This window comes from Gopherus evgoodei, chromosome 3, assembly GCF_007399415.2.
Source record: "Gopherus evgoodei ecotype Sinaloan lineage chromosome 3, rGopEvg1_v1.p, whole genome shotgun sequence".
NCBI classification, from domain to species: Eukaryota; Metazoa; Chordata; order Testudines; family Testudinidae; genus Gopherus; species Gopherus evgoodei.
The window spans coordinates 66,712,835-66,731,609 of NC_044324.1; the positions used below are offsets into that span (position 1 = coordinate 66,712,835).

The 18,775-nt window shown below is 37.1% G+C and overlaps 1 protein-coding gene across 49 annotated transcripts in view; it reads left to right on the forward strand.

Moving 5' to 3' along the window:
- The window catches only part of RIMS1 (regulating synaptic membrane exocytosis 1), a 527,235-nt gene that overhangs the window by 396,674 nt on the left and 111,786 nt on the right, over window positions 1-18,775 (forward strand). For all 49 annotated transcript variants that reach the window (XM_030555702.1, XM_030555709.1, XM_030555712.1 and 46 more), the window contains one exon: window positions 917-1,029. In XM_030555702.1, coding sequence (XP_030411562.1) covers window positions 917-1,029 — 113 coding nt within the window. The remainder of the gene's footprint in view (window positions 1-916; window positions 1,030-18,775) is intronic.

Below are 18,775 nucleotides of genomic sequence, written 5' to 3' on the forward strand. Positions count from 1 at the left end.
TAATAGAAAAAATTAAGAAATTGTATATGTGTAACTTCAATATATTAGATAAATGTAACATATTTAGAAAATATAATACTGTACCTGGCAATAAAGCTTAACAATTAAGCCCTGTCAGTAATCAAGCTTTTTCTCACCTGTGTATTTTAGCTATAATATTCCAGGTTACCAGCAATTGCCTTAGGAATTTTATATGTAAACTTACTTGAACTTCACAGATATCTGGTGTGTTAAGCTCAGCGTGTCTAAAAGAAGCCAACCTATTTAGAAATTATGCTAGTTAAGTTCATCTAGTCAAAGCAAATGAATTGAGAGTATCTACTTGGGTAAGAGTATTAAAATTCTGTGGAACTCCTCTAAGAATTTGCACCTATTATCAAATACACACACTACAAAAATTAACAGAAGCAGTGCCAATAAAGACCTACACTTCTTCAAAAGAAATGTTCAGAAAAGTCACTTTACCTCTATAATATTATATCCTTGCAACTTAATTCTCTGTTGCCCTGCACCATGTTAAGTTTGACACTAATGCAAACTGGGTATAAAATGTTACCAGATCAGAATGGTAGAGTTTTACACCCTTTGCACTGGTGGAAATGACTGTACAAGGTGAGAGACAGTGGTGAAACAGGCCCTTAGACTCCTGTCTGCAGTTTGCAGTTCCTGTCTAGAAACACTGAATAATTTGGAGCTTGAAAATATTTTTCCTAAGTTGAAGACAGTTAGAGAAACTAAAGATGAAGCTCTGTTAACTCTCCAGGCATTAAGGACTGTATGAACAGGACAATATGGCATACATAAAATTTCTGCATCTTCCATATGCATTTTAATATAGGCATTAACTTTACCACTCAAAATGTATTGATTCAGATTTTATTTGGATTATTTTATTTTATCTTCATTCCATCTGCAGAATACACCAACAAGGACGTCCAGCTCAGTCACCTCCTGCAGACACATCATACAGCAGTCGTAGGGGAAGACAGCTTCCACAAGTTCCAGTAAGAAGCAGCAGTGTAGAGCAAGGTATCAAATAATGAGTTTATCATAATTCAGAATCTTGGATTTCCTTCCTTACCTTATTTTACTTTGTCTTTCATAGTAAAATGTTCAGTTCTTTATTTATTTCTACCCACAAAGGAATATATTTGAATGAAAGAATAATGGTAGATTGGAAAGTATTGTAGAATTTGATTGGTTGATTATTCTATAGTCTCCTGGCTTGGTTTGGTTTTTGCTGTATACCTTAAAATTTCTATTGCAAACATTCCATTATCTTGATACATACCTACCCATGACCACAGATTTAGTTCAGGTCACAGAGCTCAGTGATGTTACTTCTAATACCACTTTGCTCATGTTCTGTTAACTTGGATTTGTTGGGTGAGATTAACTGTTGTGCCTTGATGATAGAAACTGATGAAAGTCAGATAACATCAATCTCTTTTTTGTTCCCCGAGTCACACAAAGGTCTACTGAACAGAGTGAAAACACCTAGCATTAAAAACGTGAAAGTATGGGGTTATGAACTGGTGCATGTTTAAGGAAACAGGTGGTCAAGCAAAGAGAACTTTTCCTTATTGAGCAGTGCAAAGTTGAGCTAGGTTGCTATGAGAGGTGCTGTATCCAAACATATCAAACAAGTGTTAACATCAGTGTTTCCTTTCCATCAACATACTGCAGCTCAAGTGTTGGTTACTATATTAAAAGAAAATGGATTTAAAATAGGGTTTAATTTCACTCTGGGAAATATGTGTAAATTCAGTTTTCTATTATTCAAGCAACTCTGTCAGTGCATTGACTATATCTGACAACTCAAATTACCAATACTGCAGATCTTTCTACTAAGCAGAAACTAATGCATGTAAGAACTTCTAATTTTTGTACTTCCTGTGTTTCCTGAAATATTGTCAGACACTTCCCAAAGCAGACGGTGTAGTTCGCTTTGACTTCTTTACCAAGCTAGGTATACCATATACTTATTTGCATGATAATGAATTAGTTGACTGGTTACATGAGCTTTATGGGTGTGAGCCATACTAAAAGTATCATTATAGTACATACTGACTGACATATGAAAATGTTTTCCTGGTCACTATATTTATTTATTGTGAATATTCATTATGGTTTACTGAGTTTGACTGATGGATTCTACCAATTCTGAATTTTATATTCAGTTCTTCTAATTATATCTCTGTAAGAGCTAAGGACTCTCGTGGTTTTAAACTGGTGGCAAACTACCTCTGCAGCTTAAATTTTTATGTTGCCAAGTGTATCTCTAAGTTGGGAGCTATGTAAGAATGAAAGTATGATATGATTTCATACATTCTGTGCATCATAATTCTTATGTGATTCCTGCATTTGACACAGTACATGAAAAGAATATACCTGGTCTATCTCTTTTATTTTGACTACGTATTTTTCTCTAGTGGATATTCACTTATTATCATTATCGCTAAATAATGTGTAAGAAATAACATTCTAGTTTATATTATGTTGACAGAAATTTTAAATGAATGCAGAACCTTGTATGAGCTGTGAGACTGAAAGGAGGGAGATGGCAGTTACATAGTTAACAAGAAAAAGTTAAACAATCAAAACTGAAGCTAAAATTAGCATATGTTCAGAGGATTATTGATCCAAGCACATATGAAGTGGAGTATTGATATTTCAAGCTGTGAATACTTATTTACACTGGTGATTTATCCTCTTGCATCATAAGTATGCAAGGGTTTGCACATCTGTTACTCTTGCTATTACTCTAGGATTGTATGTTATATCCTTCATGTCAGTGAACTGACAATGTGGCTGGAGGCTGAAGAGAAGAATTCCTCCTTTACGTACTGATTTTCTTTTTGTTGTGTGATTGGGTTGCCATTTTATTGAAGATATCTTTTCCCATTTTTTCCTCTATTTAACTTATGATTGTGGTTGATTGTGATACCTCTTAGCAAACAAACACGAAAAATATAAGTTTAAATGTTGTTGGGTTAAATACAGACATGATTCCATATAAATTTCTCTGACACGCAACTCGATGGAATGTAGGCCATAAAACAAAATACTTGCTTTAATTCATTGGATCAAATCCTGCCATCTGGTTCAGCTGTCCAACCCACGTCAAACCAATTTCAGTATAAAATGGAGTAACTAAGAGTACAATTTGGACCTAATTTAGGGTGTAATCCAAAACATATTGAAATCAGTGGAAGATTTCCTATTAAGTTTAATTGGAATTGGATGGGTCCATAATGACTTCAATTCACACTCAGCAGGGCTACATGAATGTAGATGATGGCAGGATCCAATGCAATCCGTTAATGTTAAGGGGAGCTGCACTTCTGAGTTCAATATTCTTTGCATTTCCTTCAGTTGTAAATAAAGGTGTGTAGTATTGGGAAACGCTACGTCCTGCCTTGGAAGAGAATACTGTATGCTATGATGTTATGGGTTTATGGCAGGTCATGTTAATTCTCCTGAAGTAAGAGGACTGAATACAAATGGTTTTACAGCTAAATCCTTTTTGCAGACTATAATAATTATGGAAAGGTTATATATCAACTGTAAGTGATATCATTCATTGTGATTTTGCATAGTCAGAAGACATACCAGCTTACAGTAAAACAATTTTAGTATTGTGTAAAGCTCTTGCTCTTGGAGAGGGGAATGGATTTTGGAACGAGAGGTGGGTGGCGGTTTTATTTGTTGTCTTGACAAATAATGTTATTGTAGAACTGTTTATTCTGTAGTAAATTGTGACATCCATGCTAATACCTCTTTTACAGGATTTACACGGTATTTCAGAAATTCAACTTTGGTCATTATTAAGTTAGGACTGAAAAAAAAGTTGTTCTGATTTATTGCCTGTATCAGACAATGACTGATAAGTTAACACTCCTGGAAGCAGTTTCAGTTTGAAGCTGATGGAAAGCCAACTTTTGAGCAAGTTTGTCACTTTAGAAATGCCCATAATTGTAGAAATACTGCATAGAAAATTCTATAGAAGAAACCTCAGAATAAAGGATAGTGACAATCCCATTGCATCATAGAGGCAGGGTGATACCTGTGGTCAGGTACAGAGGAGTTCACAGAACACAGTTTTACAGGTAAGGGGAAAATTCCAGTGTAAGATATCTTTTTGTTCCTAAAACTCCGAGACTGGCATAATTTAAAAAAAAATGAACTTTTGGGGGCCTTTAGTTCTAAATGGGGATCAGTGCCTTCATGTGTTTTTAAAAAAATAATTATCTACCAAGTTGTTTATTTAGAAGAACTATGGTATTTTTCAACCCGTTGCAGTATGTAAAAATTTTAGCATTTGGACTCAGCTATGGACTTCTCTTAAGCAACAGAAATTTGAGTGAAAGTCATGATAACATTTGAATCAAGTGTTTGTATCTGTGCATTGAAATGCAAATATGGACCTTGATATGCAACTATGCCAGCTGTATCATGGCAAAAATTTCCAGAATCCCGTGATCACATGGATCTCACTGCAGGATCAGGGCCTGAGAGGTCTGCAAGTGAAAACTAGTCTCTATGGGTGTCTTTACATAATTCACATTTCTAAACATCTGTAAGTATTTGCAAATAAGCTACCATGCAGTGGTCATTACCCAGACTTGTAGTATTTTGAAATATATCATTTTTCTTTCCTTGTTTTAATTGGCAATATTAAAAAAGGATATAAAAATAACATGAAGATTTTTCAACTCAGTGGTTAAATTAATGAAATTCTAAGCCGTGGCAAAGAAGAGTGCTTGTGCTCAACTTGTCACATTATGCTGAGCAATTGTAAAAGGCTTGAATCAGTCTGTTACTACAGTGCACTATATTTAAGTGTCAAGTAAAGAGTGGAGTTTCTGTATTAACTATGAATTTCTCTACTGTTGTATCACAACTTTTTATACAGTTGCATAGATTTTGTTGTTAGAGTCTATGTCTGCAGTCTTTACTCAGTCCTTTTTCTATTGATAACAAGAACTGACTTAATGGGAATTTGACCTGAGTAAATGTTGAGCCCACACATTGTTATTTGGTAACTATTCACCCTTATTGTTCAAGGAAGTTCATACAGGCTGGTGTTGCACAGCAATGTTTTTCTAAGGCCAGCTTTAGCTGAAGTAGATTGTATTCTGGCAAATAAATAACTCAGAGGCATGTGGCTAAGAAAAGATGTATTAGAGCTTATTGAAATTTCTGAACCAATGAAACACACAGATGATTGTATTTATTATGGAAACTACTTTTCAAGAATCCTTTTAGACAAACCAGATCGCTGTCCCCATCCTCACTCTCATTTGACTCTTTACAAAATGATTTATTTTTCATTTGGTTAACATGGTTTCACATTGCATAGTTCTTATAAGGATGCAGTGTGATATTAGATTTAATGGGTTTTTTTTTTATTTCTTTGTTGTTTTTACATTACTGACCTGTTGAGTTGTACCAGTTTACACTTCCATAAATAACTTTGTGCCTGACCCAGTAGCACTTAGAAAAATCTCAAAATCTCCCACTGGAGAATGTGAGAACAGTGCCTGAATAAATATTGCAAGAAATGACCCTGTATTAATAGAAATCTAAACCAGTTGGCTTGAAATTTAGATTCAGGTAGGAAAGCAGATTTTTATCCAGAAAGCGGTTACAAAAATTGTCTCTTGATATCTTCCTTTAAAATCAAGATAGTTCTTTTTTATACTGCATGGGAGAAAACTATTTTCTGTGTCTGAAGTAAAACAGAGGAATGTACTTAAAGAAATACAAATGAATTTTCTGACAGACGATGGTATGCAATAATCAGAAATTAATTGTGTTGTATATATTTTCAAGTTAACTCTTAAATAACTCCATCTAACCAAGTGGTCTCTTATTTGAAAAGCATTTAATGCCGGTGTTAATATGGTATGGATACAATTTATATAAACTAGATTGAAAAAAAATTGATAAAATAGACCTATAAAGATCTCCATTGCATGGAGGGAGAACGTATACTGATAAGTTATTTTCATTGTTACCTGTGGACAAACAATCATAGAATTTCATATCAAAAAATCGCAATATTGTTAAATAATAAAATTGAATTGCAATTATAGTTCTCAGAGAATATAGAATACTGGTTTTTGCAATGCCATTGCAGCCAATGGGTGTTTTGCTTGAGTAAGAGCTGCAGGATTGGACCCTCTCAATTAAGTTCTTCTCTGAAGTACACTGGTATAAATTCAGAGTAACTAAAAGCAGAGTATGAGCTTTCTAACAAGAGGCTAATAAAAGAGGATACTATTTCAGTTTTCAATTCCCGCCTTTTAGCATTGTTTTTGTTTTGTCTTCATGTCCCTAGTTTCATTTAAAATTGTTAGATGGCATTGCATATTCAGGGCCAGATTGTGGAACCTTTACTCATGCTGAGGGACACTCACTCACGTGAGTAGACCCTTTGACTAAAATCGGTATTGCCAACTCCTACAATTTTATGGCAAGTTTCATGATATTTGGGCTTTTCCTTAAAGCCCTGTTTTCTAGTGTCCAGTGATTTATTGAGAATTGCAGCTTTCAATTAAAAAAGTACGCTTCTAGAGCTCGTTGTGGAGAAAGCATGAAGTGAATTCACCTTTGAGGCTCAGAAATCAAAAGACAAATAAAGAGAATCCAAATTTTTTATTTTAAAACGTGTCTCCATTTTGGGGGGCCTTCCTCATGTTTTTTGAACACTTGGGGTTGGCACTACTGCACTCAGCAGAAGAAGCAAAGACTTCACAATCTGACCATCAGTAACTTCATTGTTACTCATAGTTTTAAATAAATATTCTGCATTTATAATTTGTCATGGTTTATCATCCTGATTTTCCACATTACTTTTATGTATGCTCTGATACAGCCTATTGTATGTGTCATTGTCAAAGTTAATACATTTCTTTGTCTAACTTTAAATTTGCTGATTTCTTTCTTTTGTTTCCATCATTCCGTGCATTTAATTCATTGAAGAACAAGAGAATTATAACTCTTCCTCAAAAGGTAAATATTCATGTACATTTTACAAACACTTGACAACTGTGAATTTTATCTTCCTTCCCCCTCCCCATTAATTTCCATGTTAATACATTTCATTCAGTCATCAATGAAAAGCAACTAAAAACGGTTCCATCTCAAATATCTAGCTGTTATCTGGTTTATCCCTCTTTACAACTGGAAAATGATTTGATGTGTGATCTCAAATTTTTGATTAAAATGGTTCATAGTGTATTTAATCCAAGTCCCTTGATATTATGTGCAGTAGAGAATGTGCTACTTCGGGTAGAAAGTCAGTCCAGAGGCTCAGGTTGCACCTCTCCCCAAGGTCAACAAGTTGGCTCTCTGCATGTGGAGGCACAGAGGAACAGCCACGGCACCATCCTGTCCTCTCCTCCAAAGCCCCTGGACAATGCTTCATAGGTCTGAAGTCAGACAGGAGGAGTGGTTGGAGAGTGGGATGACCAGAAGGACGACAAACATTATCCCTCCTTCAGCTGCAGGGAGAGTCTGAAGAAAGGATAGTACAGTTTGGGGTTGTGTTATATATTCTTGGTATGAAGATCACCACTGCCTGGGAAGTCCTCCTATACTGCCAGGAAGCAACCAGGGCAAGATGAAATGCAGAGACACCCCACATGGTTTTGGCCTCCATGGACCTGCCATAATTCCTGTGGCTTATTCCAGGAAGTGGAAGGGGAATAATACTTTGCACCCAGGGCCGGCTCCAGGCACCAGCACAGACAGCAGGTCTTCGGTGGCAATTTGGTGATGGATCCCTCAGTCCCTCTTGGAAGGAAGGACCGGCCACCGAAATGCCGCTGAAGAATGAAGCAGCACAGTAGAGCTGCCGCCAAAGTGCTACCGATCACAGCTTTATCTTTTTTTTTTTTCCCTTCGCCTCTTGGGGCAGCAAAAAAGCTGGAGCTGGCCCTGTTTGTAACTCCCCAAGTCAGGACTACGTGGGGAGCAATTCTGGCTTTTTCTGAAAGAAGGGTGATTCAAGACAAAGTCTGCTTGGGGAGATGAAGAGTTCAAATGAACCATATTTAACTCTGACAGTAAAACACTGCACTAAATAAACATTCATAGTAGCGATAAGCCCAAATTAGAACATCAGATTCAAGTCCTCCCAGACTCTGGAAAATTCTGATCTGAATCTAAACTTCATAGACTGTGGCCCAACCGTCAGAGATCTGATCAGATTGGATAATGGATTTGAACCAGAACAGCAAATACCATCTGCTTTGAAGAAGTTTGGGTCTTAATCTGAATCCCATCTCCAAAGTTCTAGGCCATCTTGTACTAATAGTTCAGGACACAATGCTGTGCAGCAAGTTTTTCGTCTTTTCAAGGAAAAATATTTAACTTTTATTTTTCACTATCTGAGAAAGTGCCATTAAAAAAACAACCACTTCACTTTGTCCTGTGTTTACTTACTTGGTTTTCACAGAACATACTGTATATGGCCCAATCATGCAGAACTTATCTAAGCAAAATTCCCACTATCTTCAGTGGCAGTTTTATCTGGTAAGAACTCTGGCATCCATTCTCATAGTCAGAGACATATATTTTCAGCATGATCTGAAAATAATTCAGTGTGAAAGGGACACTGTCTACTTTCTAAGGTCCCCATGTGCAGACAGAAGTTACATCAAGCTTTATATGTTAGGAGCAGGTTAGCATTCCAGTATTGCCAATCCTGTAGCAAGATTGGCTTAAAAATCAGGAGATTTTTTTTGAAAGCTCACGTTTTGGACTGTTTTCTGATTTGTAAAGACAGAGGAGGTATACTCTATTTCAGTGTACGTATATCAGGAAATTCAACCTAAAATGAACAATTGGAGAACTTCCTTCCTTTTTTTCTGGCTGATAGATGAGACACTTCTCAATCTTCCCCTGATCGCTGGTACTGCCTTCTGCTCCCCCTCAAAGCCCCATGCCTGTAGTGGGTGTTGCCTCCTGCCTCACACTTTCTCCTTCTGCTTGTGATTGCACCTGTCCAACTCCCACTGTAGGTTCAGTTTGCAACTCTGCTCCTTCCCTTTCTCTAGATATTGGAGCAGCCCCTGCCCAGTCAACCTCACCCCTTACACACACTACTGCTCTTCACCAGCTCCCTTCCATACAGAAGCTCAGCATCAGTGGAGAAATAATGGACTCCTGCAGGCTGGAGTGGGTGGGTGGACATGCTCCTGGAATCGCGTCTTTCCCTCTTCTCCCTCCTCTTCACCCTCCGCTTCCCATAGCTCTTCTCCTAATCAACACAACACTAAGTGAATGTAAGAAGGGGCAAGCGGGAGCTGCCTCTGCCTCTGCTCCTTTTTGTAACAGCTTTCAGCTGCCCCAAGGTCTGCTGCTCCCATGATGCTCTGCACAGGCTGTGCAAATGGGAGAAAAGATTTCACAATAGATTGAGCAGTGGCCTTTGCTGGTGGCAGCCAGGCCTGCAGCCTAGTGCTCTGTATATTCTCTGGTGGCTGTGGCCAGAAATGCGTCATCATTTATAGGTCAGTCAGAAATCCAGAGCTATGAGGAGCTTCTTACAAGATCAAGAGGAGACAATATTACTGTTATAAAACCACAGGACTTATAAAATAAATTACAACAGTTGATGAGAGTGATGTTCTCCATGTGCTAGAGCGGTCTTGCACTACCAGAAAAAAAGTTCCATAATCACAATGACTTTTTAAAGAGCGTGGTTTCTCTTTCTCTCGTATAAATGCAATAATATGCTCTTGTGTGGAAGAAATGAGACATCTAGTGGCCAGTGAGAATGGGATTTTTTTTCAGCCAGTTGTAAAGAAGCTTTCTCATTTTCTTATATCAACTATGTCCTGGCCAACATAGGTAGTGAGTTATGGTACTGAGCCCAGTGTATCTAAAAAAAAACCACCACCATATTACTAGAAAGTGCATTACAAATTTAGATCCATATACCTTCTTGGACCAAAATAGGCTATATTGTTATATAGTCCCTAAAGATATAAACAATATAATCTTCTTCAAACAAATAAAAGTTTTACCATGTTGGTAAATAGTAAAAATGGCTTTAAATTAGTCTTAGACTCCTAAGTGCCTATGTTACTTTTGAAAATCGGATTTAACCCCTGAAGTAACTTAGGTGCTTTTGAAAATTTTACCCTAAGGTTTAAAGGGTAAAAATCAAAGGGGAACATGTAATATCAACTAGGTAAGATCTACAGCTCCCTGAATCTTGTGATCAGTCTCTGCTTGTCCTAGCTTAGGTTGAAGCAGCCTAGGGCAGTTCTACCCTATGGTCAAAAAGAACTGTACACTCACCTAAGGGTTGCTGAAGCATGCAGAACAGCCACAACTCTTTCCCTATCTCCTATATCACAGCCTGCAGATGGGCCAACATAGGAGCCATTATACCAGCTCTATGCTGGTATGATACCAGAAACCCCAGCTGTGGAGATATGAGCGGCAAATTAGAGATTAACCACAACAGCAAAGCTGAAGTAGAATTGGCCCCAAAGTTCTTAGAGCAGTTCTGCCATTTTGATTCCACGATCTGTGACTGCTATCTGCGTCACATTAAGGGAGCGTTAACCTGAAGTATATGTAGAATAGATAAAAATAATCTTCACATGGTTTCAGGTTAGTCCGTACAGCACACTCAAGTCTTTGAGTACTGATGTGCATAGTAAATTTGCTTTGCACTCATTATGTACACTCACCAGTGCTAGAGTTCCCGCATTGCTTTAATAACTCACAACATTTATTTATAGGAGCATAAAACTGAGTGCTAATACATAAGTAATTGAAAGCTTACATGTAGACTGTGGCAGAGACTGCCTTCTTGTGCGCAAGTGGATTATCCCTAGCCTTTTGGGTGGCATCAGACTACAAATAAATAATCTTAATATTTAAGTTTGGAGTCGGAATTACTTTTCATTTATTTTTTTCCACTGAGTGTTTCGATATCCATGCTTTAGCTCCCTCCCTCCCAGATGGTTAATTAATTATGATTCTTAGTCCAATCCCAGTAGCTGCTATTAGGACAGAAAAGGCAGATGTATACAAAAATCTGTAATTTCATTGGGGAACCTCCCTGTAACAGTTAAATTTGAATGCAGGATAACTGTATGAAGATAACTGCGTCTGACAAAGTGGGTATTCACCCACAAAAGCTTATGCTCCAATACATCTGTTAGTCTATAAGGTGCCACAGGACTCTTTGTCACTTTTTACAGATCCAGACTAACACAGCTATGCCTCTGATGTATGAATCATCTGAGTCCAAATTTGTTATCAGTTTTATTACCATACATTCTAAAAATGTATGGACGGCAATATAGTTTGTACAAGAAAGTGAAGAATCCATAGGCCTGAATTTGTCGAAAATAAACTCCTTTTTCAAATGTAAAATGAAAACCATTCAGAAAAAATGAGGGTGAACAATGAGGGTAGTAAAATAGTAACTGAATACTTCATTCAATAAATTTCATGACACTTTTCAATTGAAATATTTGCAAATTATTCACTCAGCTGTCATGAACATAAAACTGAATCTGATTTTATTTTTCATGAACATCTTCATTACCTTCTAGCTGTGTTAGTTGGCTGATTGAAGAACTCAAAGGAGACAAAATGTCACGCAGAATTAAAATAGTCAATTGCTGATTATTTCTTTCGGGTCTGATAAAGAGCAAATTGGTATATATTCTCCCAGTACCATATTTGGGGCACTCTCACTAATGATATCCCACATTCTTAAAGTGCTAGAACAACTTTTTCAATGGGTTAAATTACCTTTCAGAAATTGCCTACTCATTGTCTGTGTTCTTATATAAACACTATATATATACACTTTCCTTCAGCAATTTGAGTAGGAAATTGTCTAAACATTATTCATGGATTCATAGATTTTTACCCTAGAAGCTATTATTATGATTATCTGATGTGAGCTCCTGAAAAACAAAGGCCAAATCATTTCTCCCAGTGATTCTTTGCATCAAGCCCATATCTTGTGGCTGAGCTAAAGCATATTTGTAGAAAGATATCCTCTTTTGATTTGATTTAAAGACATCATGTGATGGAGAATTTGCCACATCTCTTGGTAAATTGTTCCAATGATTAATTCCCTAACTGTTAAAAATGTGCCCCTAATCTCTGGCCTTAATTTATCTACCTTCAATTTCCAGATCTTGTGATACCTTTATCTGCTAAAAGTAAAGAGTCCTGTGTTATCAGAAATCTTCTCCGCATGTGTAGGTAATTATAGACCATGGCCAAGTCAGATTTTATCATTCTCTTTGAGCATTCAGCTAGATTGAACTTCCCAAGTCTGTCACTGTAAGACAGCTTTTCCAGATCTTGAATAATTCTTTTAGCTTTTTCTGAACCCTTTCCAATTTTTCAACAACATTGCAGCTGGAATACATAGACTCCCTGGAATAACTGCTCCTTTTGAAGTTAGATAAATTGAGTACTATGTGGTTTTCAATGTATTTTGAATGTCCTTAAACTGAAGGTCTGTTTTGCAATGTGTATTGAAGATTCCTGACACCTCCTTGGTGTCTTTGGCCAAAATTTCCCTTGCTCACTAGCGTTGTTCTGTCTGCTGGATGGCTTAGTCTCCACGCAAGAGAGAGAAATTTCAGTATTATTGTATCTGTATAGTTTGTGGAAAGTTCTTTAGTTTGGAATCTGGTGAAGGGCTTGAAGATGGCCAGTCACCACATCCTGAAATAGCAGTCTCCTGTGTAGGGATGATGTCTTTATAATAATTCACTGCTAAAATAATTGTAATTCCTCTTTCAAATAAATGTGTGTGTGTGTGTGGGTTTTTTTTTAATGTTGCTCACTGCTAAGATTCCAAACCTGCAAAGTCCGCATAGTGTAGTCTGTCTATGTTGGTTATTGGTGTATGTGAAAGAGGTGCGAGAATAAAAGTGTAAGGTAGGGAATCATAAGCTAGTGATAGAAAAGAACCACAGCATCTTCTCCATTCCCTGCTAATGCGATATTGTTACCTACTATATATTCCTTAGTATTTCGACGAGGCTAGATGTCAATGCCTCACACATTGGGAAGACCACAATTTTTCATGGGAGATTGGTCAGCAATCCAATGAGCCTTACAGTTAAATGATTCCTGATACATAACACAAGTTTTCTTAAGCTACATTTCAGCCTGTTACTCTCACTTCTTGATATTTACACCCATTACATAGCTATAAAATACAAGTCAGTATTTCCAGGCCCCAAATCGGTTTATATCTCTTCTTTGAATTCCTTTTAATTTGTCAACACATTTCTTGCTTTAAGGTTCTCTGAAACATTAGCAGTACTAGATATGGTCTCTTTAGCATTTGATACTGAGGAACTCTGCTGTCTCCTTGGTCAGTGATATATGACCTGATATTTAGAGCTGAAAACCCATTTTTTTTTCATGGTATTCACATAGCATTGCAAGCTCAAATTTGGATTGCTTTCCTTGACATGTTTGGGCATATTTTTAAAAATATCTTTGCTATATTTTTGCAAGAAGAATCTCGGTTTATTATTTCCTGCCCATTTTTCCACCCCTTTGTACTATTTTCATGTCAGGACTGGTGTTTGAAATATCCCTCAATTTAATAAAATCTGCAAATATAGATGTATATGTAGTTTACCCACTCCAAATCGTTAGAGATGTTAAATAAATCCAGAGTCAAATCCAGTCTCCATGGCACTGCTGATTATTATTACTGGCCTTCATTTGCAGACCTCCCATGATTTTCAACCTCTCCTGTTCAGATTAGTTCAATTTGAATTAGTTTAAAAATAAGATTTTGTGCACTATTATATCCACATTTTTACTGAACTCCAGTATATTGCATCTACTGCATTCTGTCCATTTACTAATTTTATAACTTGGTTAAAAACAAATCTATTGAATTTATCTGCTGTGGTATATTTTATATATGACCACACAGTTTATTGCTCATGGTTCTATTGTTCTGTAGAGGCACTCGGACGTTTGGAAGGTATGCCTCCAAAAATTCATAGCTGGCATGAGGTCCTTTAAGGACTCTCTTAAGTTACAGCAATTCTTGGCCTGCTCTAATTTTTTCCAGGGCTGGGACTGCAGCATTTGCAACTTGAGAATAAGAGAGCTGTAACCAACTCCCTAATGTGTCTTCATCTCTTCCCCTCCTGCGCTGAGCAGATATTTGTGCCAGAAAGATTCCAGCCCATTGTGAATTTGGATTTAATTTTTGTTTTACACAAGCAATTTAAACATACAGATACTATAAATACCACAAAATAATAAATGATACTTGTTTTTTCTGATGAAATTCTGAAACATGAAGTATATTTAATTTTATTTGTAGCTTGTTTTGTAACAATAACAGAAGAAATATTTCCATCTTTCAAATTGCTATTTATAAACCATTACAAATTATTATGATGACTTACTTTTCCACTGCATACATACCACATTTTGTTATTCTGTATACTCAAATTAGAAGTCCAGGTATGTAGTTTTACTTCCAGCAACTGACAGGGTTCAATTCTGAATTTTCCCTGACACATTTAAACCACTCTGCTGTATTGGGGTCTCCCTCGGTGCAGAAGTCCACCCACCTGGATTTGATTGCATGATCAGGGCCCTATTTGTTAACTTATCTTAATAAAACAATTTCAAGTCATTTCCAGGTAAAAATGTACATAAACTAGGAAATGATCTTTACAATATAACTGCATGTCTTCCCCTCCACTCAGTGAGCAGCACAACCCTGCTATGGCCTAAAAATGTTAGATAACAAAAGTTAATATAAATAATGAAAAGAGAAAATTCTTCAGGAAATCCTTGGGATATATTGGCAGCACAGTGACCTTAACGCTTATGGTTCAATCTGCCCTTGGATAGTTCCTGTGACTTTAGGGGGAGCCAAATACTTAAACATGCAAATGCAGAATTTCTTTATGTTAATAGAAGACACATATATAATGGCCTGTGCAACACATTGAACATATATCCTAAGGCTAATGTTTCCAAAAGAACTTAAGGGAGTTAGGTTCCAAACTTCCATTGAATTCCAGAGGGAGTTAAGCACTTAACTTGCTTAGGTGCTTTTGAAAATCCCAACCCAAATCTTTCTATAGAAATATATAAGCAGTAATCTATGAATACAATATCATTTTACAGGTATTGGTTAGAGTAGGGCTTACATTAAATTCCACTTCCTGACTTAGTGGGATAAGACTGGCAGGGCAATCGCTACACCCTAGGGTCCAAGTTGGTGGAAGGATGTGCCTCCTTTTCCTCTCTCCCTGCTCAGAATACATGTAGAGATCATATGTCAGTAGGGGCTGGGGCTGGAGACCTGTGGCGTTTAGATGTTGCTTGTAATTATTAGAACTGGGAGCACTGGCTGTTGGGAGTCTAAAAGGACAGGAAGGAGAGGGGAGGAGTTGAGGATGCAGAGTGAGAGTTACAGAGTGTGTAGTAGCAGCTTGGTAAAGAGGTTTCCACTGTAAAAATAAAGTCCTGTTGAAGCTTGTTTGTACCTTGCTTGACTGATACAACAAGAGCATTGAGCATAGTCACACATTAGTTAATTCAGGGGTATATGGTAGGTAGGGGAGGGAGCAAAAATTGGCCCCAGCAAATCCTCCTCTTTGTGTGTTTAAGCATTCTTGGGCAGAGAGCATCCATTCTTGCTACTTATAGCTGTCTTACCCTGTCCTTCAGTTGGTGTAGTTGTCAGAGATGGGTTACCAGGTTTTCTCTGGATCTGATCCAATTGCCTTTTGAGGTTAGAAAGCATTTTTTTCTCTCTTCTGGGCAAGATCGGTAAAGGTATCTGGTAGGTTTTTCATTCTCCTAACAGCATCCTGGAGGTATGATACGTGGGGGTAAGAAGGGTAAGAAAATAAGAGGATGAAGCTATGTATGTCAATAAATATTGTCACAAATTGCAGCCAGTGCTCAACATGTGGAGTTTCACAAGGCCAGCCCTTGGGGTGAACCTAACCACAGGACGCAGGAGAGGTATGAGAAGATATTAAATCTTTGCAGACTGGGCTCTATCTTGTCTGTACTGTAATTTCCACCTTCAATAGGTGGTTAGTGGGACCGGACAATGGGCTGAATCATGAACTGAGCAGGGATATTTAGCAAAGGGAACCTGGCTTCATTCCTTTGTGGTATGGTGAGAGGCCATTCAACCAGCAACTGGACACAGTTAATGTCTGGAAATTTGGGGAGGTGGGGATTCATTCCATCCTTGTATGTTAAAATTGATAAAGTTAAGGCCTGACATTTTAAATCCTGTCACATGACTGGCTTTATGCTTCTTCATGTCCTGAATAATGTGAATCATTGCTCTTCAACTCTCGCGTAGTCTACCCGGGAAGAACCTGAAAACCCCTTATAATACAAGCTCTGGGCCTAGGCCTGCAACCCCTTTGTGAGTAGTCTACTTGACTTCATGAGTAAGGGCTTTAGAATTTTCCCATAGTCATCTGGGTAAGAGAATACCTCTGAGCTTTACATCTGTGGATTTTGACCTCTTCAGCTGCTGAAATGGGCCATGTGAGCTCTCATCAAATAAATGCATAGCCCAAAATGAATTGTGATGCTTTTTTGGGAGGGCAGAATAAATAAACACACACATAAAAATATGTTTCTCCAAAGCACATAAAAATCTTGATAAATGAGTATAATATTAAGAAGATATATAAACAATTAATGTAATTGACATTTTTAGACGTATGAACAGTTGTCTGTGAAATACTACAACCAGAACTGTCAAATTGTGCTTCCTTTTGGGGAAAGTGAATGAGAATTAACCATAAAGTCCTAAGGAAAATTTTCTAATGCAGTTCCCCTCTCCTAATATGTTATAATATTGACTTCTTGCCTGAGTCAGTGGGTGCTGATGAGACTTGGGATATGTCTACACGGCAAACAAAAGGTGTGTTCTTAACTTGGTGAAGCTAGCCCTGGTTAGCAAACTCAGGTCAAAATAACAATGAAGACATAGCAACTCCTATTTAACTTGGGTTAGCAGCTTGAGTTTAATCTGTTCCCCTACCCCAGGCTCTCAATTAAAAGCTATGTTACGTTGTCTTTATTGCTATTTTAAACCTAGTTAGCTAACCCAAATTAAGAACACACCTTTTTTTGCAGTTTAGATCTACCCTTATTGTGGGAATTCTATCAGGTGTGGCTTCCACCATTGAACACAGAGGGTGAAATCTTGGCCCCATTGAAATTAATGGGAGTTTTGTCATTGACATCAGTGTGGCCAGAATTTCACCCATAACATTCGAGTAGCACTTCTTACTTTGTGTAACTATTGCTGTTGATGACGTTAGAGATCTGTGACTCTAATGCTTTAAAATGTAAATTAGTGTATATTCATAGTGCTCAAGATTGCTTAAAAAAAATACCCCAAACCTCAATCCTTTGTACTTGCACAAATTCTAAAAGGACATATACCATATTTCTCTTAGAAGCGGTTGTACATTAAATGTTCATGTGAACTGTGGGTTACCTAACAGCACTTTTCCAATAGACTATAACATAATCAAGTAACATTTTTGAATCTTCACATCTGATTGAACCTCCTTTCAGAACATTCAGTTAGATGCATAACAGATGTGTGTGTTTATGCATGGCAGACAAGTTACAAAGTATCATAATTGTATTTTATATATAAGATACGCATTTTACACATTTCCTATTTAGGAATATAAGAATAATGAATCAGTGGGCTTAATACCATTTTCTTAAATTATGCACAAAGCCAAATTTATGAGACAATTTTAATTCAATTCACACTCCTCACTGATGGTTCTCATGTAAGCTTATATAACTGTCAATTCTAGGCATAAATACTGGGATTGAGATGTCAGTCTTTGATGGCACATACAAAATAGGTAGGGTAGAGATCTAATTTAATCCTCTCATTTCTCTCCACAATTTATTGCAGATGCAGAATAAGAGGCCATCTTTAAAAATTTAATGTAAAGAGCTCAATTTTGCCCTCAGACACCTCCTTGCACTTTCCATTTAAGTCAATTGGAGTTGTACTTGCATATCTGATGGTAAAACTGGACCCCTGCAATTAAGGTACACATTTCCCAGCATAACTAGTAATCCAGAATACTCTGTGAGCCCAATGTGGCATTCTGCATGTCTAGGATTTGCCAGATTGGGCCCACCAGAATGTGTGTATATTAGATGTTACAACCACCACCTTGACTTTTGCATTTCTTGCATTTAGAATTTAAAATTATAACTGGATCAGATCAGTAATGTAATTTGTTTTATATAATTTTCCCATTTAAAAAAAATAGAAGTAGAGGAAAAGGGATGTTCAAAACTGTGCACCTGTGCATTTGTTTCTACTCTGCCAGCGTATAGCCATTCCATGATTTACGTGCTGAAGCGCAATAGATAAGTAGGTGCACAATCATTGTTTGGGCAATTGCTCAAGAGTTTTGAACAGCTGACCCTAATCTTTATACTGATTTCTGTATGTTTCTGTACTCGCAACGTCAAAAATGTAGGCCTGCATAGAACTCCACAATAAAATAACACAAAGCCCGATAGCCTCAATATCTAGAGAGACAAGGTGGGTGAAGTAATATCTTTTATTGGACCAACTTCTGTTGGTGAGAGAGACAAGCTTACACAGAGCTCTTCTGTTCGTTCACAGTGCAGACTTACAAATACTATAGTGTATTAATTTTGAACTTAGTTGACATTCTGAATTTTATGCTTGGAAAACTTATGTTTTTCA